We start from the raw sequence: 26,111 nt of genomic DNA on the forward strand, positions 1-26,111 counted from the left end.
ATAATCTGATGTTTCAGGCTTTCTTATTCTCAGACAATACCGTCATAGGGTTAAAAGATATGAAAGGTCAAAAGTGTTATAACGGATGTATTTTATTAGTTTACTAATGAAATTTTAATAGCAATTACTTCAGACTTTTAAATATTGCAAAGTATTTTCAAATATCTTATCCCGTGGGGCCTTGAATGTTAGCTCCAGGAAGTATCTAGCAGCCAATGGCTACTTGATTAGACTTCTCAGACTATTACTATCCTTGTCACATTATAGTGCCTTAGTCCTTATATCATAGGATCTCCAAGTACTATTTATTTGTTTCCAAAGCAAATTGAGCTATTCTACTCAAATGATTACAGTAAATAGAATAGAAACTTGTGGAATCATCTTCCTCTCTCGTAAGTGAAGAAACAGCAAAACAGTACAACATTTCAGCTGTTCCAGGTTCCTCAAATAAGTTTTACTTTTGCAAAACGAACCTTTAACTTCCTATATTCTCTGTTCTGCACTGTGAGCAACATGACCAGCAGCCACGTTTGTTGTAATTTTTTAAATATGTGGAAAAAAAGCAAGATATCAACCATGTATTACCTTAATCAAGATGCCAAATTATCTAACTTGTTTCTCCAGGCAAGCAGCCCAACCACAGGGACAGCTCCCAGGAGCCAATCAAGGTTGTCTGTCTGTCCATCTACTCAGGACATCTGCAGGTAAGTGCTGAACAAATTATCTTAATCAATGTTCTTTGAATCAGTATTTTATATTCTTGCCTTTTATTCTGAGAATGTGTGGCTCTTGCTTCTGCTTTACATCGTTCATAGGCAATTTATACTAGCTATTCTTTTTTCATTTAGTTCATTTTCTTCAATTGACCTTTATTTATCTACTTCTGGTCCATACTATCATTTTCATCATTCTCTCTTTCTCTCTGTTTTTCCATGGCTTTCCTCTCCATTCCCATTTCCCATCCTTTGCCTACTGCTCTGTCTAGATCTGCCATCTTGCATGACATGTCAGAAGAGTCATTTGAGTATTGCACCCCTGTCATGGTGCTGAGCCCTGCTAGGAAGGAGTCTGGTAAGAAACCAGTAAAACAAAGACCTAGGAGGAGGAGAAAGGCCTCTGAGAGACATGAGCATGCTGCAGAAGAACAAGTAAGAGGGAGAAGAAATGACTTTCACCTCCAAATCTCAAGCCCCAGGTGGAGGGAGCTTTACACAGATTCTTCAGATTCATCTTCCTCAGATGAGAGTCATTGGATTCAGGCAAAAAGAAGAGCCCAGGTTAAATTCAGACTGTCAAGGAGAAGGAGGAGAAATAATAACAAGCTGTGTGAAAACGTAGCTGGGTCTTCCACTCCTAATGGAATTGAACTTGTTGATCTGGGACCCAAGAGTAAAGAGCAACAAGAGCTGCTCGAATGTGAAAGTTGCTCTTTAAATCTCCGCAGAGGAAAAGGTACAAGGTACCATGAATGCAACACTTCTCTCACTCAAGGATCCTCTGAAATTAAGAGCTCCTCAAGAAGTCATGAGAAGAGCAAAGGTAGATATCACCACAGAGATCCTCAGCTCTTGCAAAGCCTGAGGAAAAATGAAATAATAAAGAAGAAATTTTCAGAAACAGATTCCAGCACTGAAATACTGGCCGTTACAGAAGGTGGCAAGGACATGAATGATGCAGGGCTCCAGGTGAATAACCCTGTTCAGAAGCCTCCTGCCACCTACGATGATGGGTCTGATAATTTAGAAGTATGCAGGTCAGTTACTATAGAGAAAGGCTTGATGGCATCCAAATATAGTTCTTGTTGCTGTGAGTTAGCTGTGTATTTGACACCTATCCTCAAAACTTAACATTTATTTACAGCATTCTTTTTCTAATTGGATATAACATGATAAAAGGAGAAAAGGTGGGTATGAAAATAATAATGCAGATATAAACATGGGTTTGAAAGCTGTTACCAAGTACAATTCGATATTCCCTTCCTTTTCATTAAATAATGGTTTATCCCGGAAAAGGGGCTGACTCAGTTGAGTCTTGCACTCAATCTAGTTAGGATAATTGTAGTGGGGGATTAAGAGTGAGACTGTGTGAAATGTTAGACTTTTCAATGCAAATCGGGTGAACTGCTGGCATCCTGACAGATATTCAAGGCTTACATTCTTTAAGGGCAGATTTTTGTATCAGAAAATCTTCGCTGCAGTTGGCTTTAATTTGTTCTCCAATTGTCTGACTCAGCAGGGTAACTGAGACTCAAAGGACACAGAAACAGGTCAGGGACATATCAGTGGGGTTGCAAGAGCCTTTAGGGAAGGGGACCACATTAACTTTACCGATAAACATATACTGAAAGGTTTCAACATGTGCATGTTTTTAGCCATGAGACAGCTTTCTTGCTCTTATTTTAACCCAACAGCATACATTTTCAAAATAATCTTATGTAAAAAGAACTATGGGAATACCCATGCTAGTGTGCGTAAGTGAGGCAATTGCAAACAAAACAATATATTTTCACATTTTCATATTACAACCAATCATTTAAGCTGTTTAGATTCTCTGTAAGAGCGAATGAAGATTTTCACTGTGCAATATTTGGTATGTTTTGGTTTGTTTTTATAAAAACAGAAGTTACTTTATAAAATATGTATACATATTCATGTGAATTGCATGACCCAGAGAAGGGTGCTCATGTCCATTCAGGGCAGGAGTGAATTAAACTCTGCATGTGAATAATTTAAGAATGGTTTGTTTCTCTGAAAGTTTTATACGATAGTCATTCATAAAATCCTCATTTATTTATGTATTCAAACATCTGTTCTGCATTGGGCTTTATTCTAGACAAAATATTATAGTGCATAGGATTTGTATAGTCTCTGACATCTTACAGCTTATAATCTATTGCAGAACACAGACCAAAAACAAATTAATTCACAGTTGATATGTAATTATAATCATGAAAAGAACTATGAAAGCACATAGCAAGGAAGCTTAACCTATTGTAGGAGATGAGATAAAAACTAAGCAAGTGACAAGTGGGCTAAGGCTCAAAGGATGACGGGAATTGATCAGGAGAGAAGCAGGGAAGACCATCCAGCCAGAGGCAGCCACCATCAGGAAGCAGGAGGAGGGAGGGAGCTTGGCAATCCAGGGAATATAAAGCTTGCTATTGTCGCTGAGATGTGGTGAGCAGGGTGGTGGCGTGGTAGAGAGAAGGATGGAGAAGTGGCGAGGGATAGACTGCACAGGGCCGTGTGAAGCATGCTACGGGACTTAAGGGGGATTTACAAAGAAACTATCACCATTTAATTTACATGTCAATGTAAATTTCTTATAATCTTTTGATCATGATTTATGTGTATCTTTTCTGAGAAGTTAGGGGATGGACCAAACCACTCTTTCTAGTCTGAATGGAGAATTTCCCACTTGCAACCGTCTGCTGTCATTCCCCAAATCTAGCTTCCAACATAATCTAATGAAAGACAGTCAAAGAAGCTAGTTGTAGGCTTAATGGCAATTGGAGAGAAAAATAATGCTTGCAGTTAAAATCATAGTGACTGGTTCTCCTAACTTAAAAGCACTATTCTTGAGAAACGTTTTCAAAGACAGGATATTTAGCTTAAACTGCTACTAATGAAAGTGAGATAGATGAGCCTATAGGTATTATTTCCTGCTAGAGATTACCATCAATATACTAAGCAAATGCCGCAGGCAGCATATTATACTAGAGGCTGAGGATACAAAGTCACAAAAGACTTGATTCTTCTGTTAAGTGGCTTATGATCTAAGTGGCAGAGATTGAACACGTACCCAGGGGGGAAAAAAAAAAAGTCCGTAAGACAGTACAGGATGAATGTAAGAAGAGGAATACTTCAGGATTTGAAGAAAGAAAATTTGCTGAGATCTGGGATGATCTAGAAACCCTTTAAGAAGAGGAAGGACTGGAGCTGAGAAAAGTAGAATTTAGGTTAGAACTCAAGGCAGGGGAAATACCATTAGCACAACATGGATTGGATACTGACACTTGTATTTACCAATTTTACATGAACTTACATGACTAGGTTGGAAGGATGGCATAAACTGATAAAAAAATAATTCTTTTAAAAAGACATTTTGAAGAAAACATACATATTCAGAACTGTTTATTCTGTAAATCCTTGCTTTCAAACTCCCTCCGTGGACCTCTTGAGTTCCAAAGAGGCTGCCTCCAAAGCTGAGGCAGGTCAAGGAGACTGTGCCTCCCTCAGCCCAACTTCAGCCAGAACACCCTCATGATTATGTCTCTTATATAGTGGTGTTCTACGTAATATTCCTTTAAGAATAAAAAAGGTTCAAGGGAAAAAAAATACAGAAAGACCTTTTCTCAGTAAAATAGGCTTAAGGAAGTCACATCTATAGTGCAGTCACCAACGTCTCTGATAAAGGAGCCTAGATTTAGGAAATGGATTTACCCTGTGTGTTGTGTAAAATACTAGGATAATAATGGATAGGAAAGGAAAGAACAAATGAAAAATTAGCATTCCACCAGGTGAATAGAGACAATCTCAGAGTTTGGATTCGATGAGAGCATAAGATAGAGGAGTCAAGAATGACTTCAAATCTTGGAACTTGAGAAAACAGTAAATGCTAATATTAATGAAAGAAGGCGGAAGAGAACAGAGGCAAGTTAATTTAGGAAAGACATGGTGGGTTCAATTATAGGCAAGCTATTTGTGGTTTCAGTGACATTCCAGGGTCAGCTGTCCAGTAGATAGTGAGACATGTTATTGAAATGCAGAAGAGACGTCAGAGTTGCGTGTGTACAATTTTCACGAATTAGTGAACTACACACAGCCTGACACTAAACAATGGCATGTGTGCATTTTTTAACACAATGTATTAGCACAGGGTACTAAAGATATTAAACACTGAGAAATCTATTCAAGGCCAGGGAAGACATAGAGATTTGGGAATCATTCTCAAGGAGGTAGCAGCAATGTCTGGAAAGTGAATTAAATCCATACAAAAGATTGGGGGTAGGAAAAAAAAAAGATACCTATGATCTCTAAAAATGGACAGAGCCTGAGCACCAGAGTCTTCTGTGTGGGCAGAACAATGACCCCTGAGACAAGCAGCAATTGCCTATGAACTTGCACTCTCAGACACGCATAGCAGGAGCAGTCTCAGCCACAACCACAAAAAGGAAGAAGCTCTCAAGCCTTCTTCCTTTTCTGTTCCTGGCATATGGTCTCCACATGCATGCTCTATTCTTTTTCCCTCCTTCATCACAGCCTTATTTAGAGAAAGTATCTCTATCAGCCCATTATACCTCATAGGGAATTTAACTCATCACACTATTATACCCACAGTTATTTCTGCAGTACAGTGGAAAAGTCTTTGCTTTAAAAATTAAAAAGAAAAGAATTGCATTTAATTAAAAAGGCAAACGAACATGAATCAGATCATGTTAGCCCATGATTGAAACTTTTGCATGGCTTGTAAATTTCCTTCAGTGAAAGGTGCAAAATCTTTAATATTTACAAGTCCCTGTTGATGGCTCTATCAGATCTGCCTCTCTCGCTCCATCACTCATCATTAACCATGACCTTTTCATGCTGGTCTGTTTTCCATTCCCTGGAAGTGTTCATGCCCTACCCCTTTCAGGACCTAGAATGACTTTATCTTACCTCCTCGACTCTTCTCCAGACAAATTCTAATTCTTTCTCAGTTTAAATGCCATTTGTTTAGGAAGTAGATCCTGACCTGTAACCAACATGAAGGTTCCCTGGCAGTCACTTCCATAGGATAATTTTAATTGCTAAAATATAGGCATTATTGTGATTAACTGTATCAAATTTGTTCACTGCAAAATCCAAAGTATCTGGAAAAATGCCTGGCAGCTAGCACACTCTCAACACATAGTTTTTGAAAGAATAGCTTTAGGGAAAATGTACTTTTCTAAGGGAATAATTCTTAGGATGCAAAATCATAGCACTGTATGTTGGATTGCCTCACCTGCTGTAGGGCCAACATGTAAAGAATACTCTACACCAGAAGTTCTAAAACTTAAGTGAACATCAGTGCCACCTGAAGGCCTTGTTAAAATGCAAATTCCTGGACGCACCCTTAGAGTTTCTGATGCCCTTACTCTGGGTTGGGTTCATGAACTTGTATTTTTAAAATGTTCCCAGGTGATACTAAAGCTTCTGATGCAGAAACCACATTTTGAGAAATGCTATTCTATGCTACAAATCATTCCCACGCTTTAGATAGGAAGAGAAAAGAGAGAAAAGAATCTAAATTTGAAAAGCCAAGTGTCTATAGTTGTTTTTTTAATCATATTCCCTTGAATGCTGACACCAAGCATGACTATGTCATATTCCTGTATTTCACAGTTACACCAATACAGCATGGGGTGTGTCACCAAAACCATAGGCTGGCAAAGTCCCACCTCTACCAGGAACTTATGTTGTGGTTTGGTTGTTGCTTACGTTCAAATCCACTTCCTCATTCCAACTACCTCCATTTCTATCAGTGAGTCCACAGATTTCCTGGATTTTCCATTTTTGATCTTATTCCTCCCATGTTGTTGCATCCAATGTCCAGCAAAGTACCGTCATTTCTTCCTCCAGATACTGGCGTCTGATCTGTGTTTTCGTTCTCAATCCCAGTGTTCTATTCCAGTCCTTTCCTACACTTTCCATCTCCACCACATCCACTCTCTAGCCCACTACCTGTTTTGTTAAAGACTTTTCTAATGAGATAAAATCAACAGAAATCAATTCACATGAGCTTAAACAAGAAAGGGGTATATTAACCACATGAATAGTAAAAGTATACAGATGGCTTCAGGAACTCCAGAAACAATGTGGTTCTCTCGCTCACTCTCCTTCTCTGTGAGGAGTCATTTCCTCCAAATACAGACAAACTTCCTATATATAGAAGACGGAACAGATCGTCTGGCCAGAGGTAGCTTCAGGCTTGTATTTTATCAGCAGCAGCCTAACAGAAAAGAGAAATGTTCTTTTCAAACACTTATACATGAAATCCCAAGGAAGGCATATAATTAGCCTGCCTTAGGTCACATACCCATCTTTGTGTCAATCACTGTCACCAGGAGCGTGGGGTATTGCGGGTGGACCAAATCCTTGGATGGAAAGGCTGGGTTTAAAATGTAGCCATCGGCAACCCCTCCAAATCTTATGAACTGGGAAAAGGAAATTTCAACAGCAAAAAGAACTGCAGTAGTACCAGAAGAAATGAAAAAAAGAATTGTGAGCAAGAAAAATAAATGAAACAAAACAGTAATGCTCAACTACACCACCACCAAATGTAGATCTTCCCCCTGTGAAATGTCTTACTCCTCCTCTCCAAATGCTCGTATTTGGGCATGCTTCAATATTCACTTCATTTTTATCCTCCTTTATAAAGGTTTTCTAAGCTAGTCTGGTCCACAGTAATCTTTTCTCTCTTGGAAAGCTTATAATCCTTCTAGTCAGATCATATATTCTCTACTTTCATGCATGTTAGTTCTCTTTTCCCTACAGAATAAGTTCCTTGAACATACTTCTGGCCAGACTGTCTGTTCCCTGTCCTGTCTTATCTCTGTTTTGTGCCCTCCAGAATACTTAGAGCAATTCAGGGCAGTGCTCAAACAGACCTTTTGGGACAGCTTCCTAATCAATGAATGCTAAGAGAGGAGACTTGCAGAAACCATGGAGACAATAATGGGAATTGTGTGTTACAGGGTAAAACAAGTAAGGAATATTGAATTCCATCAATGGTTTCCTTAAAAGAGGAAGAGCCCAAAGATAACTGATAACTCCTGGTAATGTTCTAGCATCAGCTTGGGTTGGATGGTGAATTTGAGGATATACTTTGTACCATTATGCTATAGCTTTCCTACATGTTATGCATATTCTCACTCTTAATTAAGAAATTGTGCCTAAAATGAACCTTTCTAGCTCTGTCATCATATCTGTGTATTCATTTATTTATCCATTTATATGGCAAATAATTATTTATTGAGAATTTGTTCTATGTCAAGACAATGTCTTAGAAGCTGGAAATAGACAGTAATGGTGTCATCCTTTATAAGCTTACATTTCAGTTGCTAAGACAAGTAATTAAACAGGCAGATGTAAAAACAAACAAACAAAAAATCTGTGAATGAAGCTAAAAGAGAAACTTGCATCTATTAGAGCATTTCCCTGAGGAAGTAGTAACTAGGGAGCAATCCAAAGGAGAACTAGGAGTAAGTCAAGTGAAGAGAAGGGGTAACCTGTTCCAGGAAAAGGATGTGGCATGCCTGGACACCCAGAGATGAGTGAGCTATGGTGTGCACGGATTTCAGTGCAACCCTGTAGAGAGCCGGGAAGTAAAAGTGGGGGAAACGAAGCATACTGCTTTGGACTTTGTTCTAACAACAAAAAGAAAGTCTCTGTAGGCCTTTTAAGCAAAAGGATGATGCTATCAGACTTGTGTTTTGGAAAATCACTTAGGCTGCTGCTGGAAAAAAGATTGGTGAGGGAAGGACGAAGGAAACTCATTAGAAAACCATGGCTGTGTCCCAGGGCAGAAGAGACAGTGGCAATGAGAATAAAAAGAAGTGGATGAATTTTTTAAATATTTTGAAACTAAAGCAAGATTTGATTATAAATTACATACATATAATTGGCTCTCAAGTTTCTGATTTAGAACACTGGTTAGATTACTGCACCATTTACTGTAGAGAGCAAACATTGTTTGAGAAAGATTTTTAAAGGGGAGGATGAGTTCGGTTATGGACATCATAGTTTGAGGTGCAGGACAAATATTCAAAAAGACATATTCAGGCGGAAGATATAGGCAAGGTCTAGAGTTCAGAGGAGAGATCTTGACTGTAGATGAAGATCAGGAAATCTTGAGTAGGTAGGTGTGATTGTCAAGATCCCCCATGGGAATTCTGTAAACTGAGATGTGGTCTTGAAGAACCCATTGAAAAGCGACATTTGATATTCCCTGGGAGGGTAAAAGAAGCCAGTGGAGGAAAAGAACAGAACAGCCAAAAAGGCAGAGAGAAACGGAGGAGTCTGTCAAAAGAGAGAGAGTATAAAACGTGGAGGAAGAGGTAAATTCAGGGACCATTTGTGTTCTGGTTTTTAATTTAAGGGACCCTTGAGTGAAAGATAGAGCAGTTGAAGATTTGATCAGTTCTTTATTCATTTCCCACAGAGAAGGTAGGAAGGTATAGGACCTAAAGTGGAAAGATTGACCATGGCAGGGAAAACAGGCATGACTTTTTTTGCAATTGAAGTAAAAGGTAAAATGATAAATGTGGATATATGCAGATCTATAGATATTTTAAGTTTCCATCTGATGACCTTTTGAGGTCATCTGTTCAGAGTAAGGGAATTGGTTGTGAGATCAAACGTCCGATGATGTTTCAAACAAACAACAAAGAATTTTTCATTGGGATGTACTCATGGTAAAGAAGTATTCATGGTTTATCTAAAATTCAAAGTTAACCAGGCTGGACATTCTGTATGTTTTTGCTAAGTCCACCAATGGTAAACACAGTAAGATAGATAAGCCCTGTCGAGGTTAGTAACTAAGAGTTTATGGAAACCGTAGACTGCAGGAAGCCTAATTTACCTCTGCAGTACATCACTGAAATGCAGATACAACCAAGCAAGACAGCGTGAATCTAGGGTAATATAAAACGTTTATATTTCCCATTTTTCCAGTTACATGTGTATATCTTCAGATGAACCTGAAATTTAACAACTAAGAAAAACGTGCATTATGCGTAAGATGTTTGGGGAAAATAACATTTTAGTGAGTAGTTTTTCCTCTCAGCATTGATTTAGAGTAAAAATTACACTTCCCTTTACCCCAATCTTTCAGACAACTATGAGTCTTTGGGGAGACTGAGTTCAGAGTCGTCCATGGTCTAGGTCACTTTCCCATTGGTTCCTTTGAAAACCCTTGGAACAGAAGTACACATTATCATCCATCACACCCTCGAACAGAGTATTTCCTGGGGCAGCCTCTTTCTTTTCAGAGTCTCTAATTGTGAGAAAGTTCTTTGTCACATTTAATATTGAATATCTAATATTTAATCAGTTGGACTCATATTTTCTACCTCTTGGTCCTGGATTTATGTTCACTCAGTAATGGATTTTTTTCAGCTTTTGTTACTTCTTCTGTTACTTCTCCCTATTATTTTTTCTGTACAAAAATGAGACTGACAGTCTATTGTCAAAGTCTGTTCTACAGGTAAAAGATAAGCTGTTCAGTCTTCAGTATTCAGGTGAGAAAGGTTACACTAAGAAACGTAATGAAGCATTCATTTCTAAGAGGTAACAGACTCTTAAGAAAGTTCACAGATTTATTCTCTTATGCTTTTGCCTTTGTTTTGCTGAGTCTTGTTGAAACTAACAGCAACCATTCTCCTGTTGATTTTAATAAAATCTCAGTTGGTAGGAAATATAGGTGTGAACTTTGTTGGTAACCTGCCAAGGCTGAATTACTTGGGAGTACACAATATAGAATCAGAAGGTCTTGCTTCCAACTCTTCTCTCTACTTGGAGTGGTCAGACTTGAAAAAGGTAAAACGGCCCTCGCTTTATTTATAGGATTATAAAGTGAGAAAAATGATATGTGCTTTGCAAATGAATACATTACTAGTATAATTCAGTATTTTCAAACTAATTTATTTTTTATGAATAATTTGAATCAATGCAGCATCAGTAGCTATTCAGATATACCCTATGCTACTGAGTTTTACAGACTATTTCTCTAAAAAAGAGAAGAAAAATGTTTGTAACACCACATTTTGTTATAAATGTGCATTATTATACAGCATTTTGGCTGAGTAATTTATATTTTGAATGGATAAAAAAATGAATTCAGACACTGACACACACAGACATACAAAACTTAGAAAAAATAACTTGAAAAAATTATAGAAGCATAATTTTATCTTTTCTTTGTATATTTTAAAGATAGGCCTTGTTCTTAGCAGTATTTTTTTTTCTGACTGTTTTCAGTTTCGGAGATAATACATTTCATACACACAATGTTTATTTTCTGTTTGCATAAAATGGCAGTATCATCAATAATACTGATTATCTTGACTGGCAAATTATCTTACATGACCAAAACCAAATGGATTGATTGATTACTTCCTAATTTAGCTAAACAGGTGACTCCGGTTTTTGGAAATAGCATGTATTCTGAAGGCCAATTATTTAACAAGTTGTGCCTTTAGATAGAAATAAAAGAAGAGATATTTCCTTGCTTAAAAAACCATATTAAAGCAGATTTGAATATCAACCAGGAATTTTCTAATCTCAGAAATTTTCAGACATATAGGTCAATATTTACATGTCATGAGGCCATAGTGTGCCACATTTACCTTTTCCTTGATAATTTCTAGTTTGTTGAATACCCAATCATATCAAAGTACAAAATATTGAAGAGGAAGGATTATTAATTAGATAGAGTTTATCTACGTCTTAATTTAGGAACAATATGTGTTCAGAATTACAGTCATATTGAACTATATACTTCCTTTAATGAATTTATATCTGTTTAGCAATATGAAACTCCTCTATCGTACGAAAGCAACACCTTCTCTTTTCTCACTCATACAATTCATTTTTAAAACTATTGTGTGTGCATTAAATTTAGATCTGCTATATGTTTATGCAAACAGAAAATAAACGTTGTGTGTATAAACATGAATACTAAGTACCGTATTTTTTGCTACCAAATAAGGATATATAACTGAGAATTTATATATAGCTCGAACATTTTCTCCATTTCTAATTACCACAGTTAGGTTCTCATCTTCCCTATAAATACTGCAGAGTAGTTATATATTTATTTCAGATCTTCTGCAGTTGGTATTTTAATAGGTAAATTTAAATATCAGTATCGAATTTGGTTCAGAAATTAAAATGCCTGTGCAGTAACCTCAGCAAGTTGTCTTTTGCTCTTAGCACTCTGACAGCCCTAACCACAGCACGGTATTCTCCTTCTCACCTCTGACAGACACAGGGACTCCAGGAGTCTGTTAGTTCTCCTTCATTCACTTTCAGGCTTATGCAGAACTGAAGACGCCGTAATTCAGAAGTGTCTGTGTTTGGCGATGGATTTTACCGTAGACATTAAACTGAGAACTTTCTTCTCTCCCTGAAGGTTGCCCAACAAATGCTAATCAAAACCTCTCCATGTTCTGCCTGGTTTTTACCAGCTTGTTCTTATTTGGCCCGTCTGAGGCCCACTTTAACAAATTCTGATGTCTTTATTTTACAAACTCTTTATCTAAATTAGATCATGACTCTCTGGGGGTGTAATCAAAATAAAATGTTTTGCCACACAATAAGATGGCCACAATGGAGAAAATAAAAGAGGAATAAGGAAAAAATAATCATAACCAGAATGAAATAGAAGCCATATGTATTATCAAAATGCCCCGCACATCAGAGGACTCATTGTTCCAATCAGCATTCCAAAGTCTCAAAATCCCACCAGTTAGAGCTAGAAAAGCCCTGAGAGATCATCTCACCAAGAAGTTCTCAATCTAGGCTTTTTTTTTTTTTTTTTTTTTTTGAGACAGAGTCTCATTCTGTCCCCCAGGCTGGAGTGCAGTAGAGCGATCTCCGTTCACTGCAACCTCCGCCTTCCGGATTCAGGCAATTCTCCTACCTCAGCCTCCCCAGTAGCTGGGACTCCAGGCACCCACCACCATGCCCAGCTGAGACGGGATTTCACCATGTTAGCCAAGCTGGTCTCCATCTCCTGAGCTCAAGATCCACCTGCCTCAGCCTCCCAAAGTGCTGGGATTACAGGCATGAGCCACCACACCCGACCCAAAGTTGTTTTTTAATGCTGCCAGGACTCCATCCAGATTGCTTTGTAAGTGGCACTTCAGCATGGATACATTTTTAGAAGCATGCCAGATCATTTTAATGAGCAACCAAAAGCTGAGAGCCACTGATTTTTAGCCTAATCTGAGGTGAACAAACTGATGCCCAGAAGATATGTGTGTGTGTGTGTGTGTAAATTTATATATGTATATATAAATAGATAAGTGTGTGTCTGTGTATGTATATATATAGCAAAAAAATGCATATGGCAGAGGAGATCTACTTGACAGTATCTCTTATAATTTACACACACAAGAAAAGAAGCCTGGGGCTAGCAACTGGTACAAAGTTATTTTCCTTCAGCTCCTGAAGCTGTCTAAAATGGTTCTCAAGCTTGACACACTTATTGTTGGAAATAGAAAATACAGTCGCTTTTAACAGCCTTCATTTTGGAATGACCTCAAATTTCTCATTGGTATGGAAGATTGTAATTCATTTTCAAACGACACTTTGCAGGGCGGGCGGGGGGAAGCCCTAAAAGCACGCGTCTCGGAGTCCCTGTACTATTAGCATCAAAATCACCTAACAAGTTTTTAAGCAAGCAAATTATGAGGCCTCAGTCCAGACCTACTGAAATGCCGGGAGTGGAACCTAGCTATCTAGGTTTTAACTGACCCTCTCTGTGAGACTGATCCATAGTAAAGTATGGAAACCACAGAAGTAGAGAAGACAGATAATATAACAATCCATGGTAATAAAGTGTGTTCATTCTGCATAGAGACAGGAAGAGGTACTTTAGGGAAAAGGAACCCAACAAATCTGTGCAAGGACAGCAAAATCACAAAGTAAAATAAAGGAGGTGAGCATTTGTATTTGCTGATCTTCTTTTAAAAAACTTATTTGATATACTAAGTATGCATATATGTGTATGCTTGTGTGTAGATGTATATATTGTGGGTGCATGTGTGTGTGTTTTGATCAAGGACAAACTATATACATGTAGGCCTAGGCTAATGTGCATGTTTTTGTCTTTGTTTCTAAAAGTTTAAAAAGTAAAATTAAATGTGTGTGTGCGTGTGTGTGTGTGTGTGTGTGTGTGTTTTGAGACAAAGTCTTGCGTTGCCCAGGCTGGAGTGCAGTGGTGTAATCTCAGCTCACTGCAACGTCTGTGTCCAGGGTTCAAGCGATTCTCCATGCCTCAGCCTCCCAAGTAGCTAGGATTACAGGTGCCCACCACCATGCCCAGCTAATTTTTTGTATTTGTAGTAGAAACAGGGTTTCACCATGTATACCAGGCTGATCTCGAACTCCTGACCTCAAGCAATCCACCTGCCTTGGTCTCCCAAAATGCTAGGATTACAGGCGTTAGCCACCATGCCCAGCTAAAAATTTTTTAAGTAGAAAAAGCTTATAAAATAAGAACAGAAAGAAAGTAAATCTTTTGAACAGCTAAACAATGTATTTCTGTTTTAAGCTAAGCGTTATAAGAGTCAAAACGTTTAAAACATTAAAAAATGTATAAAATAAAAAAAAAATTAAAGTAAGCTAAGGTGAACTTATTACTGAAAGAAGAAAAATATTTTTTTTATAAATTGAGGGCATCCTGGGAGGTGTACAGTATTTATAAAGTCTAAAGAAGTCTACAGTGAGGTCATAGGCCTTCACGTTCACTCCCCCCATCACTCACTGACTCAGCCAGAGCAACTTCCAATTCTGTAAGCTCCATTCATAGTAAGTGTACTATACAGGTGTACTGCTTTTTATACATATTATTACTGTATCTTTTCTATATTCAGATGCTCAAATACCTATTATGTTACAACTGTCCACAGTATTCAGTCCAGTAATATGTGGTACAGTTTTGTAGCCTGGGACCACAGGCTCTACCATTTAGATTACGTGTGGAGTAGGCTACACCATCAGATTTGGGTATGTTCACTCTGTGATGTTCACACGATGGTGGAATTTCTAGCGAGGCATTTCTCGGACTGTAGCCCCGTCATTAAGGGATGTATGGCGTGACTGTATTTCATAATGAAAAATATTGACCAAGAAGGCTAAAGGTCAAAAGATGATGAAAAGACAAGGAGACAGAGTGAAGGACAGGCATTGCAAAAGGCTCAACAGACAGTGATAGTGTTGAGAAAGGTCAAACAGACCTACAAATGCAGGGATTTGAAACTGCGAACTATGCAGTTGAAGATACCCCCTTTCAATAGCAGACGACAGGGTAAAGTCGTTTTATCTTCTGGGAAACTGCAGCAGAATCTCACAGACCTAAATAGAATGTCTAAATACACAATTGCATAGAGTTTAGATGTATACCATAGCTGATAAGAAATATGTTTTATATACTTAAAATTCAGATAATACAATATATTCCTAGAATATTGGTGTATCTGAAGGAGGCGAGCAGACAATACTTTTCTGTCCTTGTAATGACTAAGTATATTGGAATATAAAACTAATCAGAGGGTTAGTGCCTTTAAGTTTATATTTCTGTCATAACATATATGACAGTATATAGAAGTCTTTGGGTTACTATCGAAACAGAAGGTTACAAAAGTTGCTCCTGAAGCTGGACAGGAAGACGACTAGACACAATTCAGAATCTACTGATAACTCATGGTATATTTCCAAATCTTCAGATATGTACATCTATCAAACTTATTCATGAGTCTATTAATTAACTAAAGAATGAGAAAAAGTGAAGTAGAATTAGAAAAATATAATCTTTGTATTTTAACATTTTTATTGATTACAGTAACTTGTAGTTACTAGAAATAAAATTTAAAAATAGATAAAACAACCATTTTAGTATAAACTTAGCTACATAATCACAATTTAGATTTTGATGTTTCTTTGTAATCTTTTTCCATGAATATAATGTTTAAATTAAGATTATACTGTGTTTTGAATTATGTCTCTCAATGACAGAGTTTAAACTTCATACAGAGCGTCTGGAAAATGAAAAGTATTATAAAACTATCTTAGTGGTTTTGCCTGACTAGAAATTCCGTTCTGTCAGGATTCTGAATAAATAAGCTTTTGTAATTTTGTTTTTGTAAGGCATTTTCATTTGGTTCCAGAAAATTATATTTTGCCTTATTTGGGAGGTAAATAACTGGGAAAGGACCAGGTGCAGTGGCTCATGCCTCTAATCCCAGCACTTAGGGAGGCCGAGGTGGACAGTTCACCTGAAGTCACGAGTTTGAGACCAGCCTGGCCAACATGGCAAAATCCCTTCTCTACACAAAAATACAAAAATTAGCTGGGCATGGTGGTGCACACCTCTAACCTCAGGCTCCAGAGACAGAGACAGGAGAATCACTTGAACCGAGGAGGCAGAGGTTGCAGTGAGCCGAGATTGCACCACTTCACTCCAGCCTAGGTGACAGGGCAAGACCTTATCTCAAATAATAATAATAATAATAATTGGGATAATTAAATGATATAAGAATCATTCTGGATTCCCTACACAGTGAGAAAATGTAAATTAGAGGAAGGAATCACATTATATTGGATTGGTGCTAAAGTAATGGCAAAACTGCTATTACTTTTGCACCAACCTAATAAATTATGTATTTGTGATTTTACTGCTATTTTGAAAAATATCTTTAAATATGATTATTCATTGAATGATCTCAAACCCAACAGAGTAGCAGCTCTGAGAAAGTGTGGATCTATTTTCTTATTATTTTCAAGACTACTGTCTCCATACTGAGAAACTAAGTCAAAAATCAAATTATGAGCATTATTATTTATAGGTGGTAAGTGTGGGGACAAAGAAATGCTCAGCGGCCCTGTACATAGATGACTCATGAGACTCTATCCCCAGGAGCTTAATCAAAAGCGTAAAGTCTGCTTGGTCCATCCTTTGTTCTCTTCCTCCATAGCTCATCCCTTTCCTTTTCCCAAATTGATGCCTACATTCTACCAACCCTAAGTTTATAAAATATCTGTTCCCTTTTTCCATTCCATTCTCACACTAGGACACTAATTTCTGTTCTCACTGTTACTGACTTGGACTGTTGTAGTAGTCTCTCCCTTTTCTTTCTAATCTAACATGCCACATTAATCCTTCTAATAATCTTACTTTGCTATTTAAATGGGCAAATTATTTATTTATCTTTACTGTGGTTAAACACACACTTAACAAGAGTGTTAACAATTTTTAAGTGTGGAGTACAGTATTTACTGTTAACTATAGGCACAGTGTTATACAGCAGATCTCTAGAACTGAATCATCATCTTGAGTAATCAGAACTTACTCTCATTGAATAACAACTTCCCATTCTCCCCTCTCTCCAGCCTTTGGCAGCCACTATTCTACTCCCCATTTCTTTGTGTTTGACTGTTTTATATACTTCATATAAGTGGTATTTGATAGGTGATATTTATCCTTCTGTGACTGGTTTATTTCACTCAGCATAATTTCAAGGTTCATCCAGTGAATATCCAATCCTGTAGCAAATGGCAATATTTTCTTCTTTATTTAAGGATGAATAATATTTCATTGTGTATAAGTATATAAACCACATTATTTTGAGACAGGGTCTCGGTGTGTTGCCCAGGGTAGAGTGCAGTGGCATGATCAGAGCTCACTGCAACTGCAATCTCTCGGGCTTAGTCAATCTTTCTGCCTTAGCCTCCCAAGTAGTTGGGACTATGGCACATGTCACCACATTCTGCTAATTTTATTTTTTTAATTTTTAGTGAAGACAGGGTCTTGCTGTGTTGCCCAGGATGCTCTCAAACTTTTGAGAGCAATCCTCCCACCTCAGCCTCCCAAAGTGCTGGGTTTACAAGCCTGAGCCACTCTGCCTGGCTTATACCTCATTTTTTTTTTTCTCTATTGATAAGTTGATGGGCATTTGTTTCCATAGCTTGAGTCTAGTCAATAATGCTGCAATGAACATGGGAGTTCAGTTACCTATCTAAGGTCCTGATTTCAATTCTCCTGGATACCTAGAAGTAGGATTGCTCACTCTTATGGTATTTCTGTTTTTAATTTTTTGAAAAACCTCCAGGCTGTTTTCCATAGCAGTTGCACCATTTTTAATCCTAACAGTGCACAAGGGTTCCAACTTCTCTACATCCTCAGGAGCATTTATCTTGTTTGGGTTTTGGGGGGATTTTTTGATTTTGGGGTTTGGATAATAGCTATTCTAGTGGGTGTGAGATGGTATTTCAGTGTGGTTCTGTTTGCATTTCCCTGATGATTAGTGATATTAAACACCTTTCTATATAGCTGTTGACCATTGGATGTCTTCTTTAGTGAAATGTCTTTTCAGCTCTTTTGCCCGTTTTTTTTTTAATGTAATCTTAATTTTTTATTCAAATTATTTAGTGGGTTTCTACTCAAGTAAATACGATTAAAGTTTTTGGTGTGTGTGTGTGTGTGTGTGTGTGTGTGTGTGTGTGTGTGTGTGTTGGCACTGGCTGAGGAAAATACAAGGTTCTGTGTAATCTTGATTTTTCAGCATGACATCTCACTACAATTCTACTTGAACTTTCATGCTCTTTTCAAACTTGGCCACATACTGTTACCAAATTACCCAATCAATCCTACTTCTAAGTGTTGACTGAAAAGGCATTGACTGAAAATATCTTCTAAGCTTAATGTATTCTACCAACATCCTTCTCCCTCTGCCATAATTCTACCCAGGCTTCAATTCCAATTCCAATGCCACATCTTCCATTAGGCTTTAACCACCCTTTCCCGGCCTCCAGTCTGAGATGAACTTTCTCTCCTTTGCATACAACAGCACTTGACATAGCACACATCACATTTTAAATGTATCCTGACTAGTTTTGCAGTTGTCTAATGCATAAACTATCATAGTATAAATTCCTTAAGGGAAAAAGACTGAGACGAATTCATCTTTGTATTTATCACAGGACCTTATAAAACCTTACATATATACATATGCAAAACATTATTTGTTGACTGAATGAATAAATGAGTGAATAAACAAATAAAAATTGATCATTCTTCAATTTTGTAAATTTGTAAAACATCAGTATTTTGCACTTAACTTGCCTTTGTAGAAGAATTCATATGCAGAGGCGTATTTCCAATACAATGCATTTTTGTTTATCTGTAAAAAAAAGTGCCTGCTTTGTCAATTATCCACAGCAACTTGAGACTTTCTTTGATGTAATGCTCAGCCAAATAAGATTAATGAGTGGACAAAATTGGAAGGAAGTCATGGTTGAGGATGAGCTTATAAACATTCAAACACTTAGCAATCACACACAAAAAAAATGATCAGAAAATCAGTTTGAATTAAGAATTTCTGCCACATGCAGAAAAGGAAAAGACTAAATAATAACCGGGTAATTTTTCTGATAGCTCTGTTATTATGTATGTACAGAAGGCTTCTTCTGTATCTGGCCACATATATTTCTTTGGTTATATCTACATGGTAAAGTCAAATAGTTTTTATTATCTGTCCCTTTGATTTGCCTTTTCACTTCAATGCATGCAGCTAAAAAAAATTTAGCCTAATAACTTTAAGCATAATTGCTTAGAAATATCTCTAGTTTAATTTTGTCAGTCTTACAAATATACCCAAAAAGATGTCAAAGCTGATATAAAATGAATATTTATGCCATGTGAAAATGTTGAGAAAATCATAACCTTGGGATATTCATTCAACATATATTATCTGTTTACTTATCTGTAAGTCATCAAAATTATAAGGTAGGATCTGTAAAGATAAATGCCACTAGGGAAACTGATTTCTTTTGCACAGAAATAGATCATCCTCTAAGCTAACTAATGAGTAAACCACAGGGCAGTAAAGCAGTAGTTAACAGGGAAGGGATCATCCTAAAAGACACAATCTAGCTTTTGATTTCTCCTGATTTGGATAGTCTGAGCTAATCTTAAGATTAATAAGATCTATCCTATTGTAGATACACTGACTGGGACTCCTAGGGCCACACATGTCAATAGAGGGAATGGGGGAATCTAATGTGTTTCAGGAGCCCATGGAGACCTCTCAGACAGTCTTCAAAGAGGGTCCAACCCACTATAAGGCTGAACCACGAGGCTAGATGAGAGTGGAATCTCAGTGGGAATCCTTGGTCCCAAGCAGAATTTAAAGTCCTCATATCAATGGCATCGAACCATCTCCAGAGGTGATGAGACACCCAAGAGAAGCAATTCCAATAGAATCGTCCCAACCCATTGCAGAATTCAATGTCTATGATTCAAATAAGACTTGGCCTCCTCCGCTTCCATGACTGACCAAGCAAGGGTGATCATTATCTTCTTCTCCACTGTTTTCTATCAGTGTGATGTCTGGTGGGGGAAAAAAAGTGGCTGATTACTTGTGACTTTTGGATCAGCTCCAGGGATAGAGTTAGGAAAGCCGGGGAGGTTGCCATGTCATTGTCTTTGTTGTTGATCATTCCCCACAGCTCTGTGCAGATGGTCTGAGGTTTTGACCAAGTCGGTGGTGACAAATTAGGGCATGAAATTAAACTCAGGAAGTCATGCTATGTAGCAGCTTTTTTGAGTTGAAAATATCCCTTTGAGAAAACAAAAACACTTTTAACAAAATCGCTTATGTATGAAGAACTGTCACTCATCTGCAGAAGTAAAAAAGAGTACATATTCAGAATGATGAAACTTATGATTACAAAAACGGTATTATCTGTTTGTAAAATATTTTATTCTTATGTCATAATGTTATTTTTGTGTTTTCAAGGTATTTTAAATCTCAGGATGAATGATGGCTTAGAATATTTATCTTCATCTCTGTTAAGGAAATCTTAGAAATCTGGCTTATAATGCCTTTTTGTTTTAATTCCAAAAATGTGTGCTGGCTCCATATCAATAAGAGTAGCTGGAAACAGCTGTTAGTAGGGATGATATTAACCACTGTCCATCTTCTTCTCTGTTTATTTAAGTACGTTACTTCCCCTTTCTACTGCAGATCAGTTTGCTTGACTTCCTCTGCTGCTCAGATAGAATATAAAATTGTTACACCTCAGTTTAGTTCCTCAATGCAAATTAAAAGGATGGTATCAAAAAGGATCACACATTTCTCACTTTCACTATAAGTGAATTTTCCCGAAACATAAACAAAACACTGGTCATTGGTAATGGCTTCTGAGAATTCCCATATCATATGACTAAGCTGGCTTTTTTGGTGTATGCTCTGTACATGTTTAAATGAAAGCTAGTCCGTTATGGCTTACTGCTTTGCCATCTTTACCCTGACCTTTTAATGTTTTCATAACTTAAATTACTCTAAATATCAATACAAAAACACAAAACAATCCTACCCCCACAAAATTATTAAATATTATTTTATTCGGCTCATAATTCCAGAACTTGTGTAAATGAAACAGTTAACAAACAGCAGAGACTGTATCTGTGTGGTATAGGCTTTAAGGGCAATGACAGCTCAAGAAATAGGAGAGAGCATTGCAGGGAAGGAAAATCTAGGGCCTGTTTTATTAGCGATGTGATTCTGAAATTTAGATGAGTCTTAATTTAGATGAGGTGTTATTAAAAGAGGGAAGATATCAAAGGTATGAAGATCATACTTGGAGAAATTTCCAAAGACAGACTTTAATATAGAGAATGCAATACACCCGGGAAATAATCATCTGACCATTAATTTTTTAAAAATACTACTTTTAGTAAACTGTTATGCAGTAAAATGGGAGAATAATTGTCATAGACTGTTAAGAATTAAGTGATCAATTAAGTGATTAATTATCGTTATTTAATTGATCACTTAATCCTCATTAAGTGATCACTATTCTTGCATTTTGCTGACGAGGAACTTGAAACACAGAGATTAAGTAATTTAACACATATAGATCGGCAGAACTACAAATCGAATGCTGATTGTATTCTCCATAGCCACACCAGTGTTTCACAACATTTTTTACAACATGCAGAACATGATAACATTTGTAAGTCAACCAGGGTGAATAGACAACACACACCCAAGACCTCAAAACTGCCCTCTCAGCTGACAGGAATCAAGATCTTAGCACAGCAGTAACTTATTTGTGGCAAAACCTGCAGCTTATTAGCTGTTAAATTCTGAACCATGCTACTGTGGTTGTATGTCAGAGATTCGTGGAAAATTTGGCTGAATAGATAAGGTAAACGCAATTGTGTAAGCTCGTATAAAAGAAGGTAAAGCAATTTGGGTTTATAGATTGGTGATAGAGTTCTTGAAGAGTGGCAGTATATTAAGAGGATCTAAATAAATGCGTATCTTAAGAATGGTTTCCTGATCGAAGGAACACAGTCTTAAAGATACTTTGTGGATACGCTGACAATTCAAAACCACTAGAGAAATGGTTGTGGGGGTGAAAATGAAGAAGATATGAAAGACACTGAAGTGTATGGTTTTCTTTGCATATAGCAAGAACTAAGAAAATGTGCATGAATGAAATGACTTGAGTGAAAGAATTTAACAATTCCAGAGTTGCATAACCACCATGACCCTCACAAAGATGATTTTTTTTTATTTAGCAGACTTTATTAAAGGTGTATGGAGATCGGGGTGATTACAGTAGAGTAATGCAAATAGTTCTAAATTTTGAACCGAATTTCATCAATTTTAAGATAGTAAGTTTAAAAAAACTCAGTGATGAGTTTTTTTAAAAACTTATGAAGAAAAACACATGATTCTAGCAGAGCCAAGAAACGTTGGCAAAGGAAGGATCAAGGAGTACTAAGGGCCATTTTAAGCTATGTAAGACCAAAAAAAAAAAAAATCCTACTTTTCTTAAAACTCAAACATTAAGGTAAGAGATGTGAACCATACATGCACATACCACACCCACACAAAAGAAAACTAAAATTTAATTTGCTGCATAGCATTATGTCATCTGCTATTCACAGATAGCTCGAAATTATGTAAAAGTAAGAGTTTATTCAGTCATAAATGGTGAAAGTCTCAGCATATACTGATTAGACTGAAATCACACTAGTAAAATACTAAAATGCCAGTAAAATCTGTGAATTCAGCTTGTAGCTATCACTAGCTGACAGATACCAATGTGGATCACCAATAATTTTATAGAATCAGTCAATTCCCAAGTCCCAACTTCCTGTCAGGTAAAAATGTACCAAAATTATGAATATCTTACAATGCAATTTTATTACCTTATTGAAATCACCTTCTCTACACAATTATTCTGCTGGAAAAAAATGTGTTTATGTTTTCATTACTGTGTTTCCGTTTATAATTCAGCAACTGTGATTTGTGTGAAGTATATCAATTTAGAAACTAATTCTTTCTTTAAGGGCGCTATCACATGATTTTTTATTTCTAGTAGATATTTAAGGTTGATATTTAGCTTTTAAATCGATTTAGAACAATCTCAACATGGTTTGCAAAGACTCTTGGGGTCCAACTTGAGCCGGATAATTTGGAAAAATTTTAAAATGCTAAAAATATGTAAAAATAAATCATGTGAAATGGGAATGAAAATGAACCAAGCTTTTTATTTTCCCTGTGGGAAATAACCCTAATTTTATGAGAAAATGATGTTGCTAGTGGTGCTTCAGGTAGTAGTTTCAGCACATATTTTTAAACAGGACTTTATGACACATTAGAAGCTGAATGATAGTAAACTGGCCAGGTCAGTTTGAACTCAGTAATCAGCTAGGTCTTATGAATAAACTACTTTTTTAATGTCAATGAAAACATCAGAGCTGCAACATCTTTTTGGTACCTATAGAACATTTGACACAATCTTTTTTTAGTGATGAATTTATCCAATAGTATTAACTGCAGTTTTTGGTCTTTTTCTTTTCAAATAAGAAATTTTGTTCATGGAAGCAGCAGGAACTAAATCCAGGCCAAGTGGGGTTTTCATTTTTATTGTGTGTGTCTCTATGTAACCTTTACTTCAGTTTTATTGTTAATTGCAGAAGTTAGGGTGATTTATTTTGTAAAATTTGTTTTTATTATTGTCGATAATATTCATACATTGCCTTTACTCAGAAACACAGGTGTACTTTAAGGCAGGGATCTGCGAACATTTTTTGAAAGGGTCCCAGAAAGTAAATGTTCTAGTTTCTGCAGCCACATGTCTCTGCAGCAACTACTCAACTCTGCTGTTACTCCGCAAACACAGCTCTAAACAATACATGAACCAGTGGGTGAGGCTATGTTCCCATAAGACTTCATTGATGACAAACATTCAGTGGACAAAATTGGGTCATAGTTTGCTGACCCCTGGTTGAAGGGATTATCTTTTGCGGGAGGCAGGAGAGAGATGTTCAAGGAGTTAAGAAACATCAAACTCTTACTGTCTATAATTCATTAGATTTTAGTGGCTCCAAAAATAAATATTACAACTTAATTAAGTGCTAAAGAAGCTCTCATTTACTTTTACTGGCTGCTTTTGTAATAAGTCATATTTTGTTGACTGAATTCAATTCTATTCAATTTACATCTACTGAGCACTGATGCTATGACACTAAATTGGTAATAAGCAGAATACAAAGTGTTAAGTCCAGTTCCTCAGGCCTAGGTTTGGGGAGAAGATATTTCAGGTTTTTATATTAAAAACAGGCATTCAGATAATTTTTAATTTCCCCTTAACACATTAGCCTTTTATACATGGTGCTACACCCGACATGGCTGCTGCTTAAGTCAGCTCAAGGGGAAGGAGGCATTGATATTGTCCTTCCCTGTGTTCTCATCCCAGCACGCTCACCTCAGAACTTTAGATGGCAGTGTTCCTTTTTGCTCTCTTTATTTTTACTTAAGAAATTCATTCAAAATCCTGGTGTACTCTGTCATATTGTTTCATTCTGTGGTCAGGGGGAGTGTTGGGTTTCGGTTTCTGTATCTTTCTATACTATCCGAGTGAGCAGTCATTTCATTTCCCCTGGGGAGATAGCCTCCATAGCTATATCTATATACACTTTACAGACATTAAAGGAAATAAGAGTGCAATGATGCATACATTCTTCCAGCCTGCCATTGTGACTCAACTCAAAAAAGTAATTATGTAGATTTTTTTTTTTTTTGAGATGGAGTTTCTCTCTTGTTACCCAGACTGGAGTGCAATGGCGTGATCTTGGCTTACTGCAACCTCCGCCTCCTGGGTTCAGGCAATTCTCCTGCCTCAGCCTCCCGAGTAGCTGGGACTACAGGCACACACCACCATGCCCAGCTAATTTTTGTATTTTTAGTAGAGACGGGGTTTCACCATGTTGAACAAGATGGTCTCGATCTCTTGACCTTGTGATCTACTCGCCTCGGCCTTCCAAAGTGTTGGCATTATAGGCGTGAGCCACGGCGCCCGGCCATAGAAATTTTTAAAGTTTAAATGTTACCTTGAACATTCATGTTGCATTTTGTAAAATGTTGCTTTAGATTCAGGGGCCAGCTATGCAGGTTTGTCATGGGCGTATTGCATGTTACTGAGGTTTGGGCTTATGTTCCCATCACCCAGGTCTTGAACATAGTACCTCATAGACAGTTTTTCAACCTTTACCTCCCACCACACTCCTCTACTTTAACTATCTCCAGTGTTTATTGTTTCCATCTCTATGTCCCTGTGTACTCACTTTAGCTCCTACTTATAAGTGAGAACATGCAGTATCTGGTTTTCTGCTTCTGTGTTAATTCACTTGGGATACTGGTCTCCAGCTTCACCTATATTGCTGCAAGAGACATAATTTCACTCTTTTTTTAATAGCTGCATAGTATTCCATCGTGGAAATGTGCCACATTTTCTTTATGCAATCCACCACTGATGGGCACCTGGATTGATTCTATGTCTTTGCTATGGTGAATAGTGCTGCAATAAACATACGAGTGTATGTGTTTAACAGATTTAAAGCAACATTTCCAATGAAACTTAGTAATGTCTAACTGCTGGTTACATCCTTCAGATTATTAAAGGGCTGAGATTTGAATTCATCAGATAACATTATAAGAGACTTGTCTCATCCAAAGAAAAAAATAAATTTGTTTTTAAAATCTGAATATGAGATTAAAAAATTATTTTAGACGGCAAATCTGTGAAACTAGAATTCATTCATAGTAGTGTAGAAACTAATTCAACTTAATTCACTGGCAAGTGTATTTATTAGCATTTTTAAACAATAGGATTTTTTTTTCTTTTTTGATATGGAGTTTTGCTCTTGTTACCCAGGCTGGAGTGCAATGGCGCGATCTCGGCTCACCGCAACCTCCGCCTCCTGGGTTCAGGCAATTCTCCTGCCTCAGCCTCCTGAGTAGCTGGGATTACAGGCACGAGCCACCATGCCCAGCTAATTTTTTTTTT

General features: G+C 37.1%; 1 protein-coding gene across 11 annotated transcripts in view; it reads left to right on the plus strand.

The window, feature by feature from the left end:
* Positions 1-26,111, plus strand: part of MARCHF1 (membrane associated ring-CH-type finger 1) — a 906,067-nt gene that overhangs the window by 825,054 nt on the left and 54,902 nt on the right. For 9 of the 11 annotated variants that reach the window (XM_074396769.1, XM_074396771.1, XM_074396767.1 and 6 more), the window contains 2 exons: positions 625-704; positions 986-1,753. In XM_074396769.1, coding sequence (XP_074252870.1) covers positions 625-704; positions 986-1,753 — 848 coding nt within the window. Of the gene's footprint in view, positions 1-200; positions 393-624; positions 705-985; positions 1,754-26,111 lie in introns of those variants that run through there. The other 2 variants (XM_074396775.1, XM_074396776.1) reach the window with 2 other exon arrangements.

Source organism: Saimiri boliviensis, chromosome 3, assembly GCF_048565385.1.
Source record: "Saimiri boliviensis isolate mSaiBol1 chromosome 3, mSaiBol1.pri, whole genome shotgun sequence".
In the NCBI taxonomy this organism is placed as follows: domain Eukaryota; kingdom Metazoa; phylum Chordata; class Mammalia; order Primates; family Cebidae; genus Saimiri; species Saimiri boliviensis.